General features: G+C 56.2%; 1 protein-coding gene and 1 pseudogene across 1 annotated transcript in view; both read right to left on the bottom strand.

The window, feature by feature from the left end:
* TNRC18 (trinucleotide repeat containing 18) overlaps positions 1–10,554 on the bottom strand; it is a 109,803-nt gene extending 99,249 nt beyond the window's left edge. Inside the window, exon 1 of the mRNA XM_021675973.2 lies at positions 10,368–10,554. Within this exon, the coding sequence (XP_021531648.2) occupies positions 10,368–10,554 (187 nt within the window). The remainder of the gene's footprint in view (positions 1–10,367) is intronic.
* A 5,959-nt stretch (positions 10,555–16,513) lies between these two features.
* Positions 16,514–17,541, bottom strand: LOC105719482 (uncharacterized; annotated as a pseudogene).
* Positions 17,542–22,344: the final 4,803 nt, after the last annotated feature.

Below are 22,344 nucleotides of genomic sequence, written 5' to 3'. Positions count from 1 at the left end.
CACCACTACAGTCCAGCCTGGGTGACATAGGAAGACCCTATCTCAAAAAAAAAAAAAAAAAATTAAATCGAAAGGTTAGAAGATACCATTAAGAAAATCTCTTGCCAGGCACAGTGGCTCACACCTGTAATCTCAGGTTTCTGGGAGGCTGAAGCGGGCAGATCACTTGAGGCCAGGAGTTTGAGACCAGCCTGGGCAACATGGCAAAACCCTGTCTCTACTAAAAATACAAAAATTAGCCAGGCATGGTGGCACACGCTTGTAATCCCAGCTACTCGGGAGGCTGAGGCACGAGAATCACTTGAACCCAAAGGCAGAGGTTTGCAATGAATCAAGATCATGCCACTGACCTCCACCCTGGGCAACAGAGCAGGACTGTCTCAAAAAAAAAAGAAAACGAAAATTCACTGATCAGCCCATGAAACCCAGGGTATCTAACGAATAGAAACACTAGAGAGAACAGCAAAAATACTGGGAAGGAAATTAAACAGTAAAACTACTACAAAAAATTTCAGACTGAAGGACTTGGGTTTCCAGACTGCTATGGTCTACGCAGCACCCAGCACAGTAAATGCAAAAAGACCCCATAAGAAAACACATCAACATGAAATGTTAGAACAGTGATGAAGAATGACAATAACTGTGGCCAGGCGCAGGGGCTCACACCTGTAATCCCAGCACTCTGGGAGGCCGAGGCAGGGGGATCACCTGAGGCCAGAAGTTCGAGACCAGCCTGGCCAACATGGTGAAACACCATCTCTACTAAAAATACAAATATTAGTCAGGTGTGGTGGCACAAGCCTGTAGTCCCAGCTACTTGGGAGGCTGAGGCAGGAGAATCATTCGAACCCGGGAGGCGGAGGTTACAGTGAGCCGAGATCCCACTACTGCACTCCAGCCTGGGCAACAGAGTGAGCCTCCATTGCCAAAAAATAAATAAATAAAAAGAACAATGATAACCGCGAGGCTTACTTTATGGCAGGCAATGCTCCAGGTAATTATGTACATAAACCGGCTTGGTCCCATACAACTGTAAAAGGTAGGTACTATTATCCATTTTACAAAAGAGTACTGTGGTAAAGATGGTCAGACAACATGCCCCAGGCCAGGTAACTAGTCAGTGGTGAAGCCTATTTATGAACTTCAGGGTCCGTGTTCTGAACTATTATGCAGTTCTGAAAGACGTTAACCACTTAGAAAAGGAAGGGGAGGCCGGGCACAGTGGTTCACACTTGTCATCCAGCACTTTGGGAGGCTGAGACAGGCGGATCACCTAAGGTCTGGAGTTCAACACCAGCCGGGCCAACATGGTGAAACCCCATTTCTACTAAAAATACAAAGATTACAAAAATCAGCCGGGCGTGATGGTGGGCACCTGTAAATCCAGCTACTCAGGAGGCTGAGGCAGGAGAATCGCTTGAACCTGGGAGGCAGAGGTTGCAGTGAGCTGAGATCTTGCCATTGCAATCCAGTCTGGACGACAGAGTGAGACTCTCTCAAAAAAAAAAAAAAAGAAAGAAAAAGAAAAAGAAAGCTGGGCGTGGTGGCTCACACCTGTAATCCCAGCACTTTGGGAGGCTGAGGTAGACGGATCACCTGAGGTCAGGAGCTCGAGACCAGCCTGGCCAACATGGTAAAACCCCATCTCTACTAAAAAAAAGTACAAAGTTAGCTGGGCATGGTGGTGCACATCTGTAATCCCAGCTACTTGCTACTTGGGAGACTGAGGAAGGAGAATTGCTTGAACCCAGGAGGCAGAGGTTGCAGTGAGCCAAGATCGCGCCATTGCACTCCAGCCTGGGCGACAGAGCAAGACTGTCTCAAAAAAAAAAAACAAAAACAAACAAAAAACCTATAGGGCAAGTATTTCCCAAATAGCACTCAAGTGTGAAGGCAGAACAAAAGCATTTTTCAGGTATACTAGGCCTCAGAAACATACCCTTTCGAAGAAAGCTACTGCAGGATGCACTCTACAGAAAGGAGGGAGTAAAACAGGAAACTGGAAGGCAAAGAAATCAAGACACACAGGAGAGAGGCAAAGGGAGTCTGAAGAGCAATGGCTCTACAGCACACGCAAGAACTGGGCCAACCAGACTCCAGAAGGAAGATGGAAAATTCCAGGAAGGAAATCTCCAAGAAAACAAAGCAGCTCATCCAATAGATATGACAAATGAAAAAAAAGTATCAAGAGACCAGAAGGCTGGCTGGGCATGGTAACTCACACTTTTAATCCCAGCACTTAGAGAAGCCCAGGCAAGAGGATTACTTGAGCCCAGGAGTTCAAGACCAGCTTGGACAACATAGTGAGAGACAAAGTTAGCCAGGTGTGGTGGCATGCACCTATAGTCCTAGCCAGTCAGGAGCCACTGAAGTGGGAGGCTCATTTGAGTCCAGGAGGTTGAGGCTGCCGTGAGCCATACAAATGCCATTGCACTACAGCCTGGGCAACAGAAAGAGACTCTGTCTCTTAACAAAAAAAAAGAGAGACAGAAACTAGAAACCAGATATTCTAAGAAATTCCAAAAATTTTTTTAAAAAAAGACAGTAACTCCAGAAAATAAATGAATTTGCGGCCAAGCATGGTGGCTCACGCCTGTAATCCCAGCACTTTGGGGGGTCGAGGTAGGTGGATCACCTGAGGTCAGCAGTTCAAGACCACCCTGGTCAACATGGTGAAACCCCATCTCTACTAAAAATACAAAATTAGCCATGTGTGGTGGCAGGTGCCTGTAACCCCAGATTCTTGGGAGGCTGAGGCAGGAGAATCACTCAAACCCCTGGAGGTAGAAGATGCAGTGAGCCAAGATAGCAGCCACTGCACTCCAGCCTGGATGACAGAGCAAGACATTGTCTCAAAAAAAAAAAAGTTAACTAAATAACAAAAACAAACCTCACAACCACCAAACGAATTCATTTGCTCTAAGGAATCCATTTTCTAGATGAGAAAGTTGAGGTATAGAAAGTCCTCATATGCCCTGTAACTGGAGGAGCAACATCCACACCTCAGCTTGGAGGCCGTCCTGCCTCTAGATGGAGCCATTTTCTATCTGGGGATTACAAGGGGCCTCCACTGACCCCTAAAGGGCTCAGAAACATGTCAAATGGTTGGTGAGGATGTGGGAAGCCAGGGTTCCCCCCAGGCTGAGGGTCCCATACTTTCCTTATCTCCTGAAGAAACCTCACACGCAATGGTGAGTGCATTGGTGGCCTGGGAGAGGTGACAAGGAGCTTGAGTGGCTCCCACCTAGTGGCCTTGACTTCCTCCCAAGTCACCTGCAGGGTCTCTGCGGACGGGCAGCGGATGTGTTTAAGGACCGTGGCCCTGACTAGCCACTAACCAGGGCTCCCAGCAGGCCCTGGCCTGGCTCAAGACCTGTCCTGAGAACAGCTCCAGCCAGTCCCCTAAAAAGCTGGGCTGGGTGAGGGTCTGGCTGGAAAGCAAGGCTAGGTATAGGACAGGGTGGGAGGAGCTGGGTCAGTCCACAGACTGGTTCACGTTGGGGAGCCAAGAGCAGCCCCGCCGGCCATATCCAAAACAAGAATGCCCAGGCCCCAGCCTCTCCTCAAATCTACCCCCCATACCCCTCCACAAGCAGCTCGACTAAAAAATCCCATGAGTTCTCCTCCCTCCTTCCCTCCCCATCCGTTCATCTTAGCTGCCCAACCTCCACAAGGCACAGAACCCTGGCCACCTCCAGCCTCCCTCCCTGGTCACCCTCACCCAATTATCTCCTGCTTCTCTCCTCGTCTACCAAACTGTGTCTACCAATCCAGCCTCATTTTTTTTGTTGTTGTTTTGAGACAGGGTCTCACTCTGTTGCCCAGGCTGGAGTGCAGTGGTGCAATCACAACTCACTGCAGCCTCGATCTCTGGGGCTCAAGCAATTCTCCTGTCTCAGACTCCCAAGTAGCTGGGACTTATAGGCATTCGCCACCATGCCTAATTTTTTAGGTATTTTGTAAAGACAAAGTCTTGCTATGTTGCCCAGGCTGCTCTCCCTAATAGCCTGGCCTCAAGCAGTCCACCCACCTAGGCCTCCCAAAGTGTGGGAATTACAGGCATGAGCCACCATGCCCAACCTCTAGTTTTCTTTAAATGCTTATTTTGAAATCATTTCCAATTCAGAGAGAAGTTTGAAATAGTACAATGAATTCCCCTATGACCTTCACCAGATCCAACAACTGTGAACTGCTCTCTCGCTGGCTGTTTTTTTTTTTTTGAGATGGAGTCTCATTCAGTCTCCCAGGCTGGAGTGCAGTGGCACGATCTCAGCTCACTGCAACCTCCACCTCCTGGGTTCAAGCAATTCTCCTGCCTCTGCCTCCCAAGTAGCTGGGATGACAGGCACCCACTGCCACACTCAGCTAATTTTTGTATTTTTAGTAGGGACGGGGTTTCGCCATGTTGGCCAGGCTGGTCTCGAACTCCCGACCTCAAATGATCCGCCCACCTTAGCCTCCCAAAATGCTGAGATTACAGGCGTGAGCCCCTCGCCCAGCCTGTCTTTTCTGATGTAATACTTGATGTATCATCGTCTCCCATGTACCTATATCTATCTGTAAATTACAGACTTTTTCTCCCCAAAATCTCTCTCTATATAAATTACAGATATTTTTTCCATTCCGAGGACAATTGTAGACTCTATGTCCTTTTGTCCCTAAACATTCAGTATTCTTATTTCCTAAGAACAAGGACATTCTCTTACAGAACCACACAGTTATCCACTTCATAAAACCTAACAATGATCTGATACTATCAGCTCATCTACAGTCCATATCCCAGTTTTGTCAATTGCCCGGATGATGTTCTTTAGAGCAATTTCTTCCCCGATCCCAAGGTCCAACTGAGAGCCATACATTGCCTTTAGCGGTAGCATTTTTTCAGTCTCTTTTAATCAGCAACAGTTCTCAGCGTTCCTCTGCCTTGCATACCATTGAAATTTTTTTAAGAGTCCAGACCAGTTCTGTGAAACGTCCCTCAATTTCAATTACTCCTTCCACTTAAAACCCTCCACAGCCTCCTCATTCCTCAGTTTAAAATTCCAAGCCCTCATGACCGGCCTTCAGGGACCTGAAGGACCCCACCTCCCCCACATCCCCTCCCACCAGCTCCAGCCATTCTGCCAGCTCAGACACACCAGGCGCTTTGGTTTCTGTGTTCTGTCCACCTTCACCACACTTTTCTGCCCTTTGCATGCAGGAGAAAGGTCATCCCTCCAGATCAGTCAGGTGGGAGTGGGCTGCGCTGATATAGCCCTCACCTCTTGGAGCAGACCAGACCTTTAACATTTTGTTTTCTGTTTTTTTTTTTTTTCGTGAGACGGAATCTCCCTTTGTCGCCCAGGCTGGAGTGCAGTGGTGTGATCTTGGCTCACTGTAACCTCTGCCTCCCGGGTTCAAGTGATTCTCCTGCCTCAGCCTCCCCGTGTAGCTGGGACTACAAGCACCCACCACCATGCCCAACAAATGTTTTTTGTATTTTTAGTAGAGACAGGGATTCACCACTATTGGCCAGGCTGGTCTCGAACTCCTGACCTCAGGTGATCCGCCCACCTAGGTTACTTTTTAAAATCATTTGCTGGCTGGGCGTGGTAGCTCACACCTGTAATCCAGAATTTGGGGAGGCCGAGGCGGGCAGATCACCTGAGGTCAGGAGTTTGAGACCAGCCTGACCAAAATGGCAAAAACCCCATCTCTACTAAAAATACAAAAATTAGCTGGGCATGGTGGTGGGCGCCTGTAATCTCAGCTATTGAGGGAGGCTGACACAGGAGAATCACTTGAACCCAGGAGACAGAGGTTACAGTGAGCCAAAATCATGCCACTGCACTCCAGCCTGGACAACAGAGCAAGACTCCATCTCAAAAAGTAAAAATTAAAAAATCATTTGCTTAGCCAAGCACGGTGGCACTGGATTACAGTCCCAGCTACTTGGGAAGCCGAGGCAGGAAGGGATCTCTTGAACCCAGGAGTTCGAAACCAGCTGAACAACATAGCAAGACCCCGTCTCTACAGAAAATTTTAAAATTAGGTCAGACATGGTAGCTCACACCTGTAATCCCAGCACTTTGGAAGGCCAAGGCAGCTGGATCACTTGAGGCAAAGAGTTCGAGGCCAGCCTGGCCAACGTGGTGAAACCCCGTCGCTACTAAAAATACAAAAATTAGCTGGGTGTGGCAGCGTACACTTGTAATCCCAGCTACTTGGGAAGCCGAGGCAGAGGAATTGTTTGAACCCAGAAGGCAGAGGCTGCAATGAGCTGAGATTGCGACACTGTGTCCCAGCTACTCAGGAGGCTGAGGCAGGAGGATCTCTTGAGCCCAGGAGTTCAAGACCAGCTAGACAACATAGCAAGACCCTGTCTCTATAGAAAATTTTAAAATTAGCCAGGCATGGTGGTACTTGCCTACAGTCCTAGCTACTCAAAAGGCCAAGGCAGGAAGAGCACAGGAGTTTGAGGCTGCAATAAGAAATAATTGCACCACTGCACTCCAGTCTGGGCAACAGAGTAAAACTCTGTGTCTTAAATAAAATTTAAAAGTAACAAAATCAGCTGGGCACAGTGGGGCATGCCTGTAATCCCAGCACTTTGGGAAGCCAAGACAGGAGGATAGCTTGAGCCCAGGAGTTCAAGACCAGTCTGGGCAACATAGCAAGACCCCATCTCTACTAAAAATACAAAAAGTTGGCAGGGCATGGTGGCACATGCCTATAGTCCTAGCTACTCGGGAGGCTGAGGTGGGAGGATGGACTGAGCCTGGGAGGCAGAGGTTGCAGTGAGCCGAGATCATACCACTGCACTTCAGCCTGGGTGACAGAGTGAGACCTATCTCAAAAAAAAAAAAATCATTTCCTTCTCAGATTTGTGTGTTCACTGCCCCTGAATCCCCAGAAGAACGTGAGCTCCAATGAGGGCAGAGATTTCTGTTTGTTGGGTTCACTGCCGCATTCCTGGGACGAGAGCGGTGCCTGGCACGCAGGAAGCACTTGGAAATTATTTGCTGAGTAAATGAGCAAGTGAAGAAAGAAGGAAAGCGCTGGGGTTAGGAGCTGAAGAACCAGGGGAGACAGCCCCCCACCCCCCAGAGGACCTTCCAGATTCCAGAACTCTCCCAGGGCCTCCCTTGTCACCTCTGACCAGAGAAGGAAGCCCCTTGTAAATCGTCCTTATCTCTCTATCACTCTGCCAGCGGTCCTCACTGATAAATCTTTCTAAATCAATCCCAGTATGCTGACAAACTGGATTCCAGAGATGGTTCTGATCAGACCCTGGAGAAGGCCCACGGCCCCCCTGTTGACCGCTGGCCAGGCCAGAGTGCGGGGCCTCCCCACCCAGATCCCTACCCTCTATTCATGTACCCTCCCAGGGCCAGCCTAGGGTGTGGGGGCAGGGAGAATAAACATCCAAGTACAAAATCCTACTAATAGCTCTTTAATTGCAGCCTGTGAGGACAACTGAGTCCAGGCCTCCCAACTCCAAAGCACAGAGCCAAGCTCCAGGTGCTTGTCAGTTATATGTCCATTTCCCGGATCAGGCTGTGACTATTTTGTTCACAATGTAGCAAGACTCAAATTAATAGGAACTTAAAAACCACCCTTTCCTGATCCCTAACCCCACTCATTCTTGAGTTCACCTCCTCTTCTGCAGAGGAAGAGGCCAAATCCAAAGAAGAGGCCAAATCCCTCCGTCTTGACCAATAAGGTAGAAACGAGCTCTTCCAGGAGACCCTCCTCGGCAGATGGCTGTCGATACTAGCTTGGATGGGATTCCTCCCGGGGATCTTTCTCCGAGGGCCCCTCCAGCTCTGAGCTCTCTCCAGGGAACCTCCCTCGGCCGAGGAGGGGCTTTATAAGCCCTGGCAGCGCTCATCCACCTCTGCAGAGCCCAATGGTAGTGTGCCTCTCCCTAGCTGTGTGACCCCAAGCAAGTGGCTCAACCTCTCAGGACTTCCCGGTACAAAAATAAACAAATAAAGATGGCACTGATAACTCTAGCAAGACCTAAGGTGGCGACAGCCAAGGAAGAGGAGGAGGTGCGTAAGAAGAGAAAATTTAACACCTGCACCCCACAAAGAAAACCCGGGAGGGAGAGGGTGTGCTGGGCTGAGGAATGTGTAATCCGGCCCAGCCCCAAGCAGAGAGTGAATGGGAGCAGCTCCCACCTCGTGGCTAATGGGATTAGCACAGGCTTGGCTCTGGGCGTTGGCCTGGGGTCCGAGGTCTCCCGAGCGGCCACTTGAAGTGGGGGAAGAGAGCAGCCAGAAGCAGCACAGGCCTCCACCTTTCCCTCCCGGGTGAGCACGGGGCTCAGGGGGCGGCAGCAGCCCTCCTGCTGTGTCCTCCCCGACCTCAGCTTACAGAAGTCAAACAGCTCTGAGCGAGCACAGGAGGTGCGGAGAGGCCGGGCTCCAAGGCTACCTCCCGCTGGGCTTCCAAGGCTGGGGGCTTGGCCTTCCCCCCACCTCAGCCTCCCCATCCAGCAAATGGGCAATAGGCCGTCTGACTGCTGCGTCAGATTAGGCGCGGCCCTGGCACGGTGCAGGCTTGCATGAGTAGTGGCTGTTTTCACCGCTTCACATTAGGGCACTTTGCCTTGCCAGGCCGGAGCCAGATCCCAGGCAAGGAGTGCACGACGCCCCTTCCCAGCCAAGCAAAAACCAAGCACGGGCCCAGCCAGCCAGGGAAACCCAGGCTCCGATTCCTAGGCTTGGGGGGCCCGCCACCACCTGGGCTGGACCAAATGACCCAGACACACGTGCGCACACACACATCGCGTGGACTTGTGGGGAGCGCAAAAGGGGACAGCCCGGACAGCCTCTGTAACCCAGGGCCGCCTCCAACTTCTTCCTCGGGGGTCCCCCGCGCCCCTCCCTCGCCACAACACTACCCTCGGGAACAAACCCTTGCCCTGGTCGCAGAGCCTGGGCGGAATGAGCCCCCAGCTCCGGAGGAGCAAAACAAGCAGGTCCCGGGGCCAAGACATGGTTCTCTCGCCCCAGCCCGCGGCCGGCGGGGATCTCCAAGCTCCAGGCCCCGGGGCGCGCCCCTCCCCCGCGTGGTGCCTCACAAAGGCCCTTTGTCCCTCCGAGCCCCCGGGACTCCAGTTCCTGAAAAGTTCCAGGAGAAAAATCAAAGAGAGGCAAAATCCGCGAGCTCCGCCAAGCGGGCGGGGCAACGCCGAGGCAGTAGCTCCGGGCCGGGGGTGTCTCCTACAAGACCCTCATGGAGAAGGGGAACGTCGCGGGAGTGGGGGGCTCCTCTGAATTCGCAAAAATCTGAAATTGCAATTGGGAGAAGGGGAGATGAATTTTTTTTTTTTAATTCGAGACTTGGGACGCCAAGCACAAAAGCCAGGGGTAGCCTGGGGAGGAGGGACCGGGTGTCCTAGGGCGGCTGCTGGGCAGGTCTGAAGGTCCCCGAGTCTCCTACCCGCCCCGCCCGGCTGCAGCGGCCGCGGACAGACCGGAGCAAGAGTCTCCCGCCCCGGCGCGGCGCCCGCCCGGGAAACGTCCCCACCGCGCCCGGGCAGCCCCTCTCGGGAAATGGCGGACGCCACAGGGCCTTCTCGGCCACCACCTCCCACGACTCCATGTGAGACCCAGGGTTTCCCCTCCGCCGCCTGGACCTGGCCCGACCCACTCTCTCTCTTCCCCTGGGTTCGGGACCACGGTGGCCCCGTTTCGGCGTCGACGCCGCGCCTCGGCACCCTCTTTCCCGCCGGAGAACAAGGGGTCCCCGAGGACCGAGGTCGCCGCCCTCCTACCGGGGTACAGGTTCCCAGGACTGCCGTTCTCCCAGGGAAGAAAGGGGCATCCCGCCCGCCCCGAAACCAGGGTGCCAGGGTTGGGGTCACCGTCCTCCCGCATCCCCCGGCGCCCGGGAGTTGCCAGGGACCCGGTTCCGCACGGGTGGTAGAGCTGAGAACAGAACCCAGGGCCCACGGGCGCCAACAGGAGCATTTGCCAAGAAAAAGATTCGAGCTCTGAGAGCGGGTGTCTCACGGGGTGCGGGGGCCGGTTTGTTCTTTTCTTGCCCAGATTTTGAAAACTCCAGCCCAGGCTCGTGCCGCCGGGGCCCCCGGGAATTGGAATCGCCCCCAGTGGCTCCGGTTACGGCACCCGCTTTCGGCTCACGAAGGCCAGGTGCTCTGGGAAAAACGCAGACGAGCCGCGCACCCCTCTCCGCCGCCAGATTGGCCTTGGCTCCAGGGCCAGGAGTTACCCCGCTCTGGGCGTTGAGTCCGCCCGGGCCCCCGTGGCCAGCCGAAGGAGAAGCGCCGAACCCGGCCGCGAGTGCGCAGAAGGACGCCGCCGAATGGATCTCCCCGGGAAGACAGGAAAGGGGCGGGCACCGCGAGGGGCACTTACCCGGGTGCGGATGGAGGTTCAGGCCGGCCATGTACTTCCCAGGCGGCAGCGGGCCGGGCAAGCCCGAGGCAGGCAAGCGTCCGGCAGTGGCCGCGCCCACGCGGTGGCTGTCCATGGCCAGGCCGGAGAGCAGAGGCGGCGGTGGACCGTGCACGGACCGCTGGGGCCCGAAGTCTCGGCCATCCATCCTCCGCGGGAGTGCCGCGGCCAGACCCCCACTCGGCCCGCAGGCCTTGCTCAGTGGGACCTAAAAGTTCGGCCTTGGCGTAGTCCCAGAGTCCTCGGGCGGCGGGGGCTCCGCGGCGTGCATGGCGGCGGCCAGCGGAGCTTGCGCTCGGTGGCGGGCCGGCGGCCCGGGGCGCACAGGCGGTTGGCGGTGGGGCCCCTCCGGACGGCCAGGCAGAGCTGTGCAAGGCTGCGCACACGGCGTCTTGGCGGGGAGGAGACAGGCCGCGGAAGAAATAGAAGCGGAGAAAGAAAAAAGAAAAAATAGTAATAAAGTAACAAGTTTCAGAAAGTCGCCTAGCCTTTTTGGATCGGGGATTGTGGACCGAGTGGCTAGAAATGAAATTGGGAGCAGCGCCTTTTCAGTGAAAAGTAAAAATCAATGCTCCTTCCCAGGCGGCTTCAGGCTCCCAGGACCTGGCTCGGAAAAGTGACCCGCGGCGGTGGCGTGCTGCGCCCCAGCCCGGACTCTGCCTCAGCGGCTGCCGGGTCCTCCCGAAACCGGGAAGGGCTCCTCGGCTGCGCCCGAACAGCGTAAATACAAACCTCTTAAGTGTATTCTATTCCTGGGCGTCAAAAGCTCCGGGGTTTAAAACCCTGAAGCCTTTCCACGAGCGATCCGAAGTGTCTCCCTAAACACTCCGGCACTATCTAATCCGCAAAGTTTAATATTTAACCTTTTGGAGACCTCGCCTCCCTTTTCCGAGTTTGGTTTTTCCTGAGCTCGCCTTGAACCGCCGACGGAATGGTGTTTTTCTGGGGGTGGGAGGAGGGAGGGTCCAAAGCCGGTTTATTATTTTTAAAGAGGCTAGTGGTCCCCCCTTCCCCCCCCCGGGACACTGTGAGTCCCAGAGCTCGAGTCCGAGGACCCGAGACGTGGCATTCTCGCCTGAGGACTGGAAAGAATCCTACAAAACAAGCTTTGGTTTCATTTTCCAACGCCCTGGCCTGAGATCCTGCAGACCGAGGATGTGGCCTGGCGTGGGGGATTTGGGGGATGTCAAGAGGGTAAGGAAAGGGATCAAGGGTCTCACTCCTACTCTAGCTTCCCCCCTACACTCCCCCCACCAAATAACCTACAAAGAAAACCTTTGCCGCGCGGGCCGGCCAAGGGGCGCCTCCCCCACCGTTGGGTAAATCCCCCTGTAGTTCCAGTTTAAAGCTGTTTGTTTAAAAGATTTGTCGTTTGCCGATTCTCCTGGGGATGGGAGGGGGGTCTCAGAGCCCACCCTTTCTTGCCTCGATCTGTCTGCCTGCAGCAGCTCACATTCCTGATTCCGGGAGGCCTGGGCGCTCTTACAGCCGCCGATCAAGCCAAAGCCATCGGCTCCCGGGTGCCTGTCCGGCGCCCTGCACTCCGCGCCCAAGCCCCCCGAGCAGCAGACCCCCTCGGCTGCAAAACCCTGGCCAAACCCGCCGGCCTTCCTCTCCAGCCTCCCTCCCCAACTTTGCTAAGGGTGCCTATCTTAACCCGGTTTTGCTTACAAACACCCTCTCCCTCCCTCCCTCGCTCTCTCCCATCAGGTTCTGGTTACCAGATCCGCGTTTACTTTGGAAAAATCTAAGATCGCCACATCCGAGGATACATGTCTTAAGGAGGCGATGAGCTTTCCGTGATTTTTTTTTTAATAAGAGATTTTTTTGGGTAGCTTTCTTTTAAAAGCCAGCGACTCGCGGCATGCCCAGACGCCCCAGTTTGGGGAAGTCGGGGTGAAGCCCCCTGGAACACCCTCGCTCTGGCAAAAAAGCTGCCTCGGCCATCTGCGGGCTCCGCGGCGTTCTCCCTACTTTTCTCCCCCTCTTAAATGCAGTTAAAATGGCTGAATTCCGGCTTTTAATTAAAAACAGCCTATAATCGAAAACGTCTCGGCGTTCCAGGCTCCCCCGCCGCCTACTGGGAACCGAGAGAGGAACCGCCGCCCCTCGGCCCGGCCAGGCGATCCGGAGCGGGGCTAGGGGCCCGTGTGGGCGCCCGGAGCGCAGCAGCCCGCCCCCACCCCTCCCGGGGCGCCCACTCCTAGCCGGCCGTGGTCCCCGATTCTGTAATCGGGAGCCGGACAGTAGCGGGGATCTTCCCTGCGTACCCCGAGGGGCAGGCGTGGTTGGGGGGCGAGCTGGAGAAGTTTGGAGACCATCGCGCCCGGCCAGGGGCCGGCAGGCTGACCGGCGGCGTACCTGGCGCGGTTGGGTTCCCGGCTTCGGGCTCCGGCGACAGCGACTCCGGCGGCGGCCCCGGCTACCGGCGCGGCTAGGCGCCCGTGCTGCCCGCCATCCCGCGGCCGCCGCTCCCCTCCGCCACCCGCAGCCGCCTCACACTTTTTGCCCGCCTTTCCTTTTTTTGGTAGAAAACCGCTCCCCGGGCCGAGCGCTCGGCGCGCCTACTCCTCCGCCCTCCCGCGGCCCGGCTCCCGCAGCCCCCGGAAAAGCCAGCTTTCCTCCCGCCGAGCTCCCCGCTTTTTAATAAAATCCAGGTAGCGCCGGTTTAAAGAATCCCAAATCTCCATATACAGCCCGGGATTGGAAAAGGTACATTACACAACCCCCCTTTCAAGTTCCTCTCGCTAGATCTAAAAAAAAAAAAAAAAAAAAAAAAAAAAAAGGCAGCGGGGGGGGTGGTTGGAGGGAGTTGGGGGAGGGGAGCACTCTCCGGCAAAGAAACACGCATTGTTCCCGGGCGTCCGCCCCCCCCAGCCCGGCCCCTGGCCGCCGCGCATTGGCCGCGTGCGCCGCCAATCACGCTCATGTAAACACCTTGGCCCACAGCCATTCCTATAAAACCAATTACGGACCTAGGGGCTCCAGCAGTTTCCAGGCTCCCCTCGGCGGGGCTGAATGATCAAAACTGGTGGTGAGAATTTTTCCGGGCCGTTTCTAGGCAGCCCTCCCCATCCACCAGCGCAGACCCCCCCGCCTTTCTCCTTCTCCTCCCTTTTCCTCCTCCCCCTCCCCCTCCCCCAGCGTCTGGGCTGAGTGATCAAAATAGAGGAAGATGGTTGTCGCCGCAATCCAGGGCTTTGCAAGGCGCGGTTTAATGGGCCGCCTGTCAGCTTCCTGCTCGCAGGAGGAGGTGACAAGCCCAGCGAGCCGGGGAGGGCCTGGGGGCCCGGCGGGCTGCACCCCGGCCCCGGGCTCCGGTCCCCCGCCTCCCCTAGGGTGCGCTTCTAGTACGCGCGGTGGAGACGCCAAAACAGACAAGGGCTGCTTTTTCCCTTGTTTTTTTTCTTCCTTTTAATACAAAGCAGCGATTCATTCCCTCTCCCCCAGCAGCGCGGTCGGGTGGGATGGGCAGGCGAGAAGGCCGTTTTCCTAGCACTGGCCTGCGGGTCCCTCCCTGAAACGCAGTGTCAGATGGTTACTGATTAATATTTTGGAGAGGCCGCGGCGGCGGGCAGCGGGTGAGTCTCTAATCTTCTAAAAGGGGTTCCTATAGAAACGCGGAGCGGGGCGCGCCCCCCACTCGGCCCAGGTCCGGGCTGCCGCGCTTCGCACCGCGCGCTCCTCCCCAAAGCCCCTCTTTACGTGGGTGCTCCCCTCTCCCCCCACCAACAAAAAATCAGAGCAGAAAAAAGGATTAGATCGGCTGAGCGCGAACTGAATCCCTCTCGATTCTGACATTTCAGCCTATTAGCATTTCTCCACGGAGCCTTCTGAAACCTATTAAAGTGTAATATTAAAAACCTCTTGGCTGGGGGCCTCTCTCGCCTTCCATCCGCCGCGCCCCCTCCAGGGAGGGCGAGACCGGGAAAAAAAATCTGTTGAGCTCAGAGGAAGCAGCCGCCAAGCCCAAAAAGTGCTTGGCTGGCCACGGCGGCCGTAGGGGGAGGGGAGCCCCAATCCCCCAGACTTTGTACTTTTATTTTGCGCTTTCAGCAAAATCCTTTCTGGGTTGTGTAGCCGTGAGCTGCCCGCGGCCGACCTACCTGACCGGGGGCCCAGGGAGTGCGGACCACGCCAGCAGGAATGTCCAGGGGGCCCCCCCGCACCCTCTCTCCGCAGCCCTGTGCAGGCCCCGGAGCCCGGCTAGGCATTACGTACCCTGGAAAGGAAGCTTGGAGGGGCAGAAGTCCTTCCGCTCCTACCTCGGAGAGCAACTGCGGTGATAAGATTTTAATTAAAACAAGAGAAGCCCGCTCTTTCGCTCCGCGCTGCGGACTCAGCGTTTTCGAATTGCCCGTTCTGTTTTTTTTCAAATCAATTTTTAACGCAACTTTTCTGGGGGGGTGGGGAAATGAGCGAGTTAGTGCCCATTCGTTCTATTTTCTTTTCTCCACTTTTAGAAAAAAAAGTGGGGGAGGCTTCGAGAACGAACTGGGGGTGTCTAATTTAATTCCAGGATAAATTTGAGGAAAAAAGTTCAGCCTCTTGAGGGCAGTTTCAAGTTGCCCTTCCTGGAGCTTCCTGCGTTGGTTTCTAGGCTGCCCTCTTTTGGAAGCTGGAGCTTCGCTGGGGGAGGAGGGAGGAGTGAGAAGGAAAGAAAGGAACGAAAATAGCCGGAGCTGAGGGGAACAAGCCACGGTGTCCGCGTTTGGAGCTGGGCGTGCGGTCTCAGTGGCGGCCTCGGCATTCGGGGCGGCGGGAGGCGCCCGGTGCATCCCTGGGACGGCCAGGAGCAAAGACGGAGAGGAAAGGGGGGTTAGAGAAAGGAGGTATTGTGTCTGTGTGCCTTAGGGGAGGAGGGGACTGCAGGAATCGAATAAACGCAGTCGAGCTGTGCGGGGCTGCTGGAAGCCCAGGCGGGGGACGGGGGCCGTGTGTGGGGGGCGCCGAGCGCCCTTGAGCCTTCTGCAGAGGTCTTGTGTGTTCCTAGTAAGCCCTCCCACGCCCAAGGCCCCATCGCTTTCTCCCCACCCTCTTTACCCACCAAGATCCCCAGCCCAGACCCTAATTCCCCACCCCATTACCCTGCTCTGGATTTGGAGAATATTTTTGTTTTAATATTGCTCAAGGAAAAAATATATATATGTACCTTGAGAGAGTTGGGTTGGAGAAAACAAAAGGCTTGCGGGGTAGAAAAAAACAAAGGCCTATTTTTATAAATGTTTAATGTTTTCACCCCTTGGATGCTCCAAGACGCCGTAATTGTGACGGCGGGGTATGTGTGCCATAAATCATTTAGTTGCTAATAAAAATTCTGCCTGTTTGCCCTGGATTTGCCAATGGCGTTTGCATTTTTCAAGTGTGCGCCTCGGCGGCGTGACAGACCCAGCCGGTATTTCATTAGGGCCGCGGTTCGGGGCCGAGAAGGCCCCCTCCCCGCCTGGGCTTTGTACTCCCAGGCCTCTCGCGCCCTTCCTCCGTACCCGCCCCCCCCCCCCCCCACTGCACCCTTTCCACGGTTGGGCGGCCCTGCAGTCACCGGAGCCCGGCCGGGGCGCAGGGCCTGGAGACGCGGTGGTGGCGGTGGCTCACAGTTCCTGGCCGTAGGGCGGGGCGCCCGGGACGCATCCTGCCCCTGCTGGTTCTCCAGGGCTGCCGCGTGCATGGCGGCGCGGACGGGCCACGCAGAGAGGTCGCCTGCCCGGGCCAATCTGTACGCGCCCTGATCTTCGCCCACTCCCCGGCCCCGCGCCCTGGTGTCCCCACAGCCGCTGAGTAAACAGCGACTGGGAGCCATCTTGGGGCGGAGGACCGATCCCAAGCGAAGTAGTGGGTGCAGTCCGGGCTCCCCCATTCATGGAAAGGAGCCTCTGGGACATCCCTAACCAGGCTGCAGGGTCCAGGAAAACGCCCTCCCCAGCATGGCGGTCAGCATTGAAATGTAAAAACCAGGCCTAGGCGCCATGGCCATAGGGCAGAGGCCAAAGGCAACCAGGGCCAGCCGCCATTTTCCGCGCCCCACCCCCATTCCATCCCCTCCCCCACCCCACCCCACCCCGTCATACTTTTGTTTACCCAGCGGGATAGGTGGCCAAAAACTGTGTGTCTCTGTGTGTGTGTGTGTGTGCGTGTGTGTGTGGTACTGAGTGGGTGGAAAATCGGCTGGGGGTGGGGGGTTCTTCCTTGTAACCCCAAACCGCAGTTGCGGGAGAATCTGCCCAGTCTAGCTGAGGCCCGGCCCAGCGCGCTTCTCCGCGGCCAGCCTGGGTAACTGGAGTGGAGGCCTTTCCTGTGTTCCGAGGCCGCCCGCTTCCTGGACGCGTCCCGCCTGACAAAATTCTCCCTCTTTGTTTTAAAACCAAAGGACAGGCCAACCTTGAGCCCGGCCGTCTCCCCTGTCGCGCTTTAGTTGGCGCAGGCTCGGTCCCCCACACCGGGCTAGTGCGACTCCCGCGATTACACAGCATCTCTCAATTCAGCGTTGAACCCGGTTCTTCCCGAATCCTGGTGTTGCTGGCCGCTTGGACCCGTTCTCCCCTTATCCCCCCTAGAGAGGGGGAAAAAAGCCAGTATCCTTTCCTTGGCGCGGCACCCGAGCCACTCCGCCGGTTGCTCCAACCCCTTTTCCAGGTGGTGACCGAAGCCCCCAGTCGCCGCTGGCACCTCGGTGAAGGGGACCCCAAGGGATCGCTGGCTTCTGCCGCCCTCTCAGAGGCCGTGTGTGGCCGGGTATCTTAAGCGCTGGTTTCCGCAAGTCCCGTGTCTGGCGGGCCCGGCTAAAATCCGGAGAGGCTGTGCCCGGGAAAGCCACGTTCGCTGTCCCCTCGCTGCGACAGGCCCAGCTGCAGTACAGCACCAAGTCGAGGTCAGGCCAACCCAGCCGGGAGCTGCCCGGACCTGCCTGGAAGACCAGGGACGCGGCGCCAGCGCCCCACACCCCATCGAGACGAGGGCGCAAGGCGGGCAGAATTGGGACTGCTGCGCCAGGCCCAGCCCCGATGGATTCCAGCTCCTCTCGGCCCCGCCTCCGGCCCTGGCCTCTTCCTCCAGCCGGGGTCGGGTCCTCCACTCCACTGTTTGACTGGGAGAGGACGGAGACGCGCTCGGTGCGCAGGGGGCCGACTGCGGCCATAAATCTCGGGGCGGGCCCTCCTTCCCGCCGCTCACGCGCGGGTGCTCTGGGCCGGCCTGGCGTCCTGGGCCACGCCACACGCCCTGCTCACCCCCATCACGGCCTGGGGACCCGCGAGACTGCACAGGTAACCACGCCAGGAGCTTCTCCGTTTGCCAAAGAGAGGGAACGGCTTCGTCCCTCCGTGCCAACACCATCCATCCCTGAGGGCGCTGGACCCTGAGGTGGCCCGAGCTTCACAGGATCACCGCCTTGGGGTAGGGGCGACAGGGCCCGGCATTTCCTCCTAGGAAGGCTCGGTGGGACTGGGATGGGCGCACGGCTCTCTGCTCGAGCTCAACTCCGGTGCCATCTGCACCACGAAGGGGAGACGCCGGGGTCAGGGGTAGAGCGGCTTCTCAGAATTCAGCTTGCCACCTCTCCACGGAACCTGCCTTCCTCCCGCGCCTCCTCGGAGCCCTCTATGGGCGCATAATGGGCTTTTTTTTTTTTTCCTGCACAGGAGGACCAAGGGGGCGGGTGACTGTGGGCACCATGCGTGGAGGCAGGGGCTCATCTGGTACCCACCCTCTATGCTGCCGGATGCCCCAGGACTTTCTCAACCAGGGTCCCAGCTTAGAACCCTTGTTGGCTGCGCGCTTTGGCGCAACCAAGGGGAAAGCGGGAATTGGTCTCGCCCTTGTGGCTGCCTGGTGGAGGCGGCGGTTTTGACACCGCAACAGTCGCGGGGAGCAGATCCAAAGAGAGTGCATTTGCAATAATAACGCTTAGTTTATCTCTGCCAGAGGGGCGGGAACAGGCCTTCGCGCTGGTGGCTTGCACAAGCCAAGCAAGCCATGTGCGCGTTCAGAGCCAACCACTTGCAGCGGGGTTTCGCTCCGGACTTCAGGTGCGCGGAAGCCGGAGTTTCCAGCCCTTCCTGGGTGCCTCCCGAAAACCTCACCATGCCAGTGACACGACTGCGAACGGCGGGTGGCAGATGCCGGGGGCTTGGGTTGGGAGGGTTTGGAAACCTCGCTTCAAGGACGCCCTCGCTCAAGGAGCCTCGCCTCCCTCCTAGAATTTCTAGAAGCACTTTTAGAGGGACGGAAGGCTTCCGGCCGGGCACAGAGGAATTTGAGCGCTTGCCCGGGCAGGCGGGAGTGCAACCTGGGAGTCGAGGCTGCTGGGCCGCATTCCGGCAGAGCTTCCCCGCCTAGGCCCCAGCCCGGCCGCGGCGCCCCAGGAAGAGCCTCCGAAAACAAAGCGCTGTGGCTTCAGCCCAAGGTTAAAGTCCACCGCGAGCGTGTTTCCCCCGCCTCCGGAATCTAAGAGCGATAGCGTTTCTCCAAATAAACCGCCAATAAATCAGCTCTCGGGGGCGCCCGCTGTAGAGCTCTGGTGACCTTGGGGGATGGTTTTTCTGCCAGACCCGTCCGAGGACAGGCTTAGGGGAGGAGGGCGCAGTGTCGGCCCTACCCTCTCCAGAGAGATGCGGAAGAGGGAATGGCCAAGGGCATTGGTGGGTGATTACCGCCGTAGTAGTGTGTACCCAGAGGAGATGGGAGAGGCTGGAATGGGTAAAAGAGGCGACTGTGGTCATCTGGAGGCCTGTAGTACGCGGTCAGGGGGCGTTTATGATTACGAGGGCTGCTTGCTGTCGGTTCAACAATTGCATGGAGCGCTTGCGGTGTCCGCACAGTTCTAGGCATGGGGAAAGAGCCACTGGGGACAGACACGGCCGCTTTGGGGCCCCGGGTCTTTGTCTGCATGGGACTGGATGTGTTTGTGCTGGTGTGACTAATGGGATTTATGGATGTCAGTGCCAGGGTGACTGATGGAGGGCTTGGCAGCACGTGTGTTTGGGGAGAGGCGCTGCACCTAGGTGGGGAGTAGGTAACCCGGGAGGGGACTGTCCCTTCTCTTAGAGGTTCCTTCCCCCACCCCCTCCGTGCCAGCTCCCTGCTTTGTTTAGGCCTCTGAACCCCTCCTGGGCAGGTCTGTGCACGCAGTTCTGCAGCAAATTCCACGGCCAGCCTGGCCCTCGGAGGCGCCTCTGCACGTCCCACCTACCCCAGCCCCACCTCCCTAACACAGGACACACGTCCCAAATCCAGGCTGTCCCACCCCCCTCCCAGGCACAGGGGTGAGCTCTGGCCCCTGCTTCAGGCAGGCTTTGCCGACCCTATGATTTGGGTACCAGCATACTCAATTAACAGATGAGAAAGTTGAAGTGAGAAAGGAGACACAAGCCCTTGCAGCCGGGAAGTAGCAGGCACTCTGAACTCAACCAGGCAGCGTGCTGGGGACCCCAGTGTGGAGGCCCTGTGCCCCTGGGAGCCCCCAGCCTGGCTGAGACCCACTTAGGGAAGGTAGAGGCAAGCGCACTCCCACGACACGCCCCACCACCCATTACTGTGCTAACCATCAGCCCTCTCTGCCACTTGGTAAGGGCTGTTTCCTTCCCTGGCCTGGCATGGGGAAGGAGGCGGGCAGTGAAGGTCAGAGGGGTAGCAGTAGGCCCTGTTCTGGCCTGGGGCAGGGTCAAGGGGTGAGGTCACAGGGGGCACCTTGGAAATCAGGAGGTCCTGTCTGATTCCACAGAACCTAACACAGAATCAGGTTCGGGCAAACCTGGAGAATCCAATATCCCCTCTCCCTTGGGATCACTTTTTTTTTTTTTGGAGAGACGGGGTCTTGCTATGAGATTACAGACCCAAACCACCAAGCTTGGCCTCCCCTATTCATCTTTTTGAGATAGGGACTCGCTCTGTCACCCAGACTAGAGAGCAGCGGTGCAACCACAGCTCACTACAGCCTCAACCTCTCAGACTTGAACGATCCTCCCGCCTCAGCCTCCTGAGTAGCTGGGACTGCAGGCGTGTGCACCACGCCAGGCTAGACCTTTTCTTTTCTTTTAGCCCCTGAAATATTTTCTCTGAAACTCAATAGCTTTTTTTTTTTTTTTAATGTTTTATAGAGATGGGGTCTCATGATGTTGTACAGACTGGTCTTGAACTCCTGGCTTCAAGCAATCCTCCCTCCTCAGCCTCTCAAAGTGCTGGGATTATAGGTGTAAGCCACCATGCACGGCTGAGCCTCATTTCTGAATCTAGAAGTCTCGTACAAAACGGCACCCTGGTTTTCTCTCCCCCCACCCGCCCCCACACACACAGGGAGTCTCTCTCATCACCTCCCTCCCTCCCCCTTTTTCTTTCCTTTTTATCCTTCTTTGGCATTTTCTTTCAAGCAGAAAATAAAAACATTTCCCATGGCTACAGCTTTGAAAGCTTCCCTCTCCTCTCAGCCTCCATTCCACACCCACCCCAACGTCAATCCATTTCCAGAGCCAGCGTCGAGTCAAAAACAAACCTGCAAAGATCAAACCTGACAGCCCCCTCCCGGCTTCCCTCCACTCTCTTCATGTCGTGGTCTGCCTTCACCCCAGAAAGGAGCAGAAGACAGAAACCCTCACGCACACACAGGCATGCACACACACACACATAAACACACGTACACGTATACACACACACACACACAGGCACTCACACACCCAGCTTCTGTGGCCATGGGGACTCTCTTAAGAACCTTCTAGGCGCAGTGTCTCATGCTTGTAATCCCAGAACTTTGAGAGGCTGAGGCGGGCAGATCACCTGAGGTCAGGAGTTCAAGAACAGCCTGGCCAACATGGTGAAACCCCGTCTCTATTAAAAATACAAAAATTAGCTGGGCTTGGTTGTGGGCTCCTGTAATCCCAGCTACTTGGGAGGCGGAGGCAGAAGAATTGTTTGAACTCAGGACATGAAGGCTGCAGTGAGCTGAGATAATGCCACTGCACTCCAGCCTGGGCAACAGAGTGCGACTCCGTCCCAAAAAACAAAACAAAAGAAACTTCTAGAGCCACTCCTGCCAGAAAGACCTACTCACTTGGTTCCATGTGCTGGAGATGTTCCATCGTCCCCTACCTGCCCCTACCGGGCCCTCCTCACGTGACCCGGTTCCCTGGCCAGCCCTCCTCACCTGGCCCCATTTCCAGATCTCATCTATGAGGCCATCTGTTGTAGATTAAAGAGACTCCCCCCCGCCAAAATTAATATATTCGATTTCTAACCCCCAATGACTTGAAATGTGACCTTCTTTAGAGATAGGGTCTTTGCATATGTAATTAAGATCAGGTCATCTTGGAGTCTGGCGGGCCCTAATTTAACATGACTGATGTCCTTATAAAAAGAGGACATTTGGGCCGGGCATGGTGGCTCACACCTGTAATCTCAGCACTTTGGGAGGCCAAGATGGGAAGATCACCTGAGATTAAGAGTTCAAGACCAGCTTGGCCAACATGGTAAAACCCCGTCTCTTCTAAAAATACAAAAAGTAGCTGAGTGTGTGGCACACGCCTGTAATCCCAGCTACTCAGGAGGCTGAGAGGCAAGAGAATCACTTGAACCCAGGAGGTGGAGGTTGCAGTAAGCCGAGATCGCGTCATTGTACTCCAGCCTGGTGGACAAGAACGAGACTGAGTCTTTAAAAAAAAAAAAGGGGGGGGGGGACATTTGGGCTGGGTGCAGTGGCTCATGCCTGTAATCCTGGCACTTTGGGAGGCTGAGGAAGGAGGATTGCTTAAGCCCAGGAATTCAAGACCAATCTGGGCAAGATGGCGAGACCCTGCCTCTAAAAAAAAAAAAAAATTAGGCATGGTGGCACATGCGTGTAGTCCCAGCGACTTGGGAGGCTGAGGTGGGAAGAATGGCTTGAGCCCAGGAGGTTGAGGCTACAGTGCGCTGTGATCATGTCACTACACGTTAGCCTGAGTAACAGAGCAAC

Source organism: Aotus nancymaae, unplaced genomic scaffold (assembly GCF_030222135.1).
Source record: "Aotus nancymaae isolate 86718 unplaced genomic scaffold, 86718_ANA_hifiasm-v0.15.2.pri h1tg000015l_0, whole genome shotgun sequence".
Taxonomy (NCBI): domain Eukaryota; kingdom Metazoa; phylum Chordata; class Mammalia; order Primates; family Aotidae; genus Aotus; species Aotus nancymaae.
The sequence above is the reverse complement of the archived record's forward strand: the minus strand, read 5'-3'. Positions and strand labels throughout refer to the sequence as shown.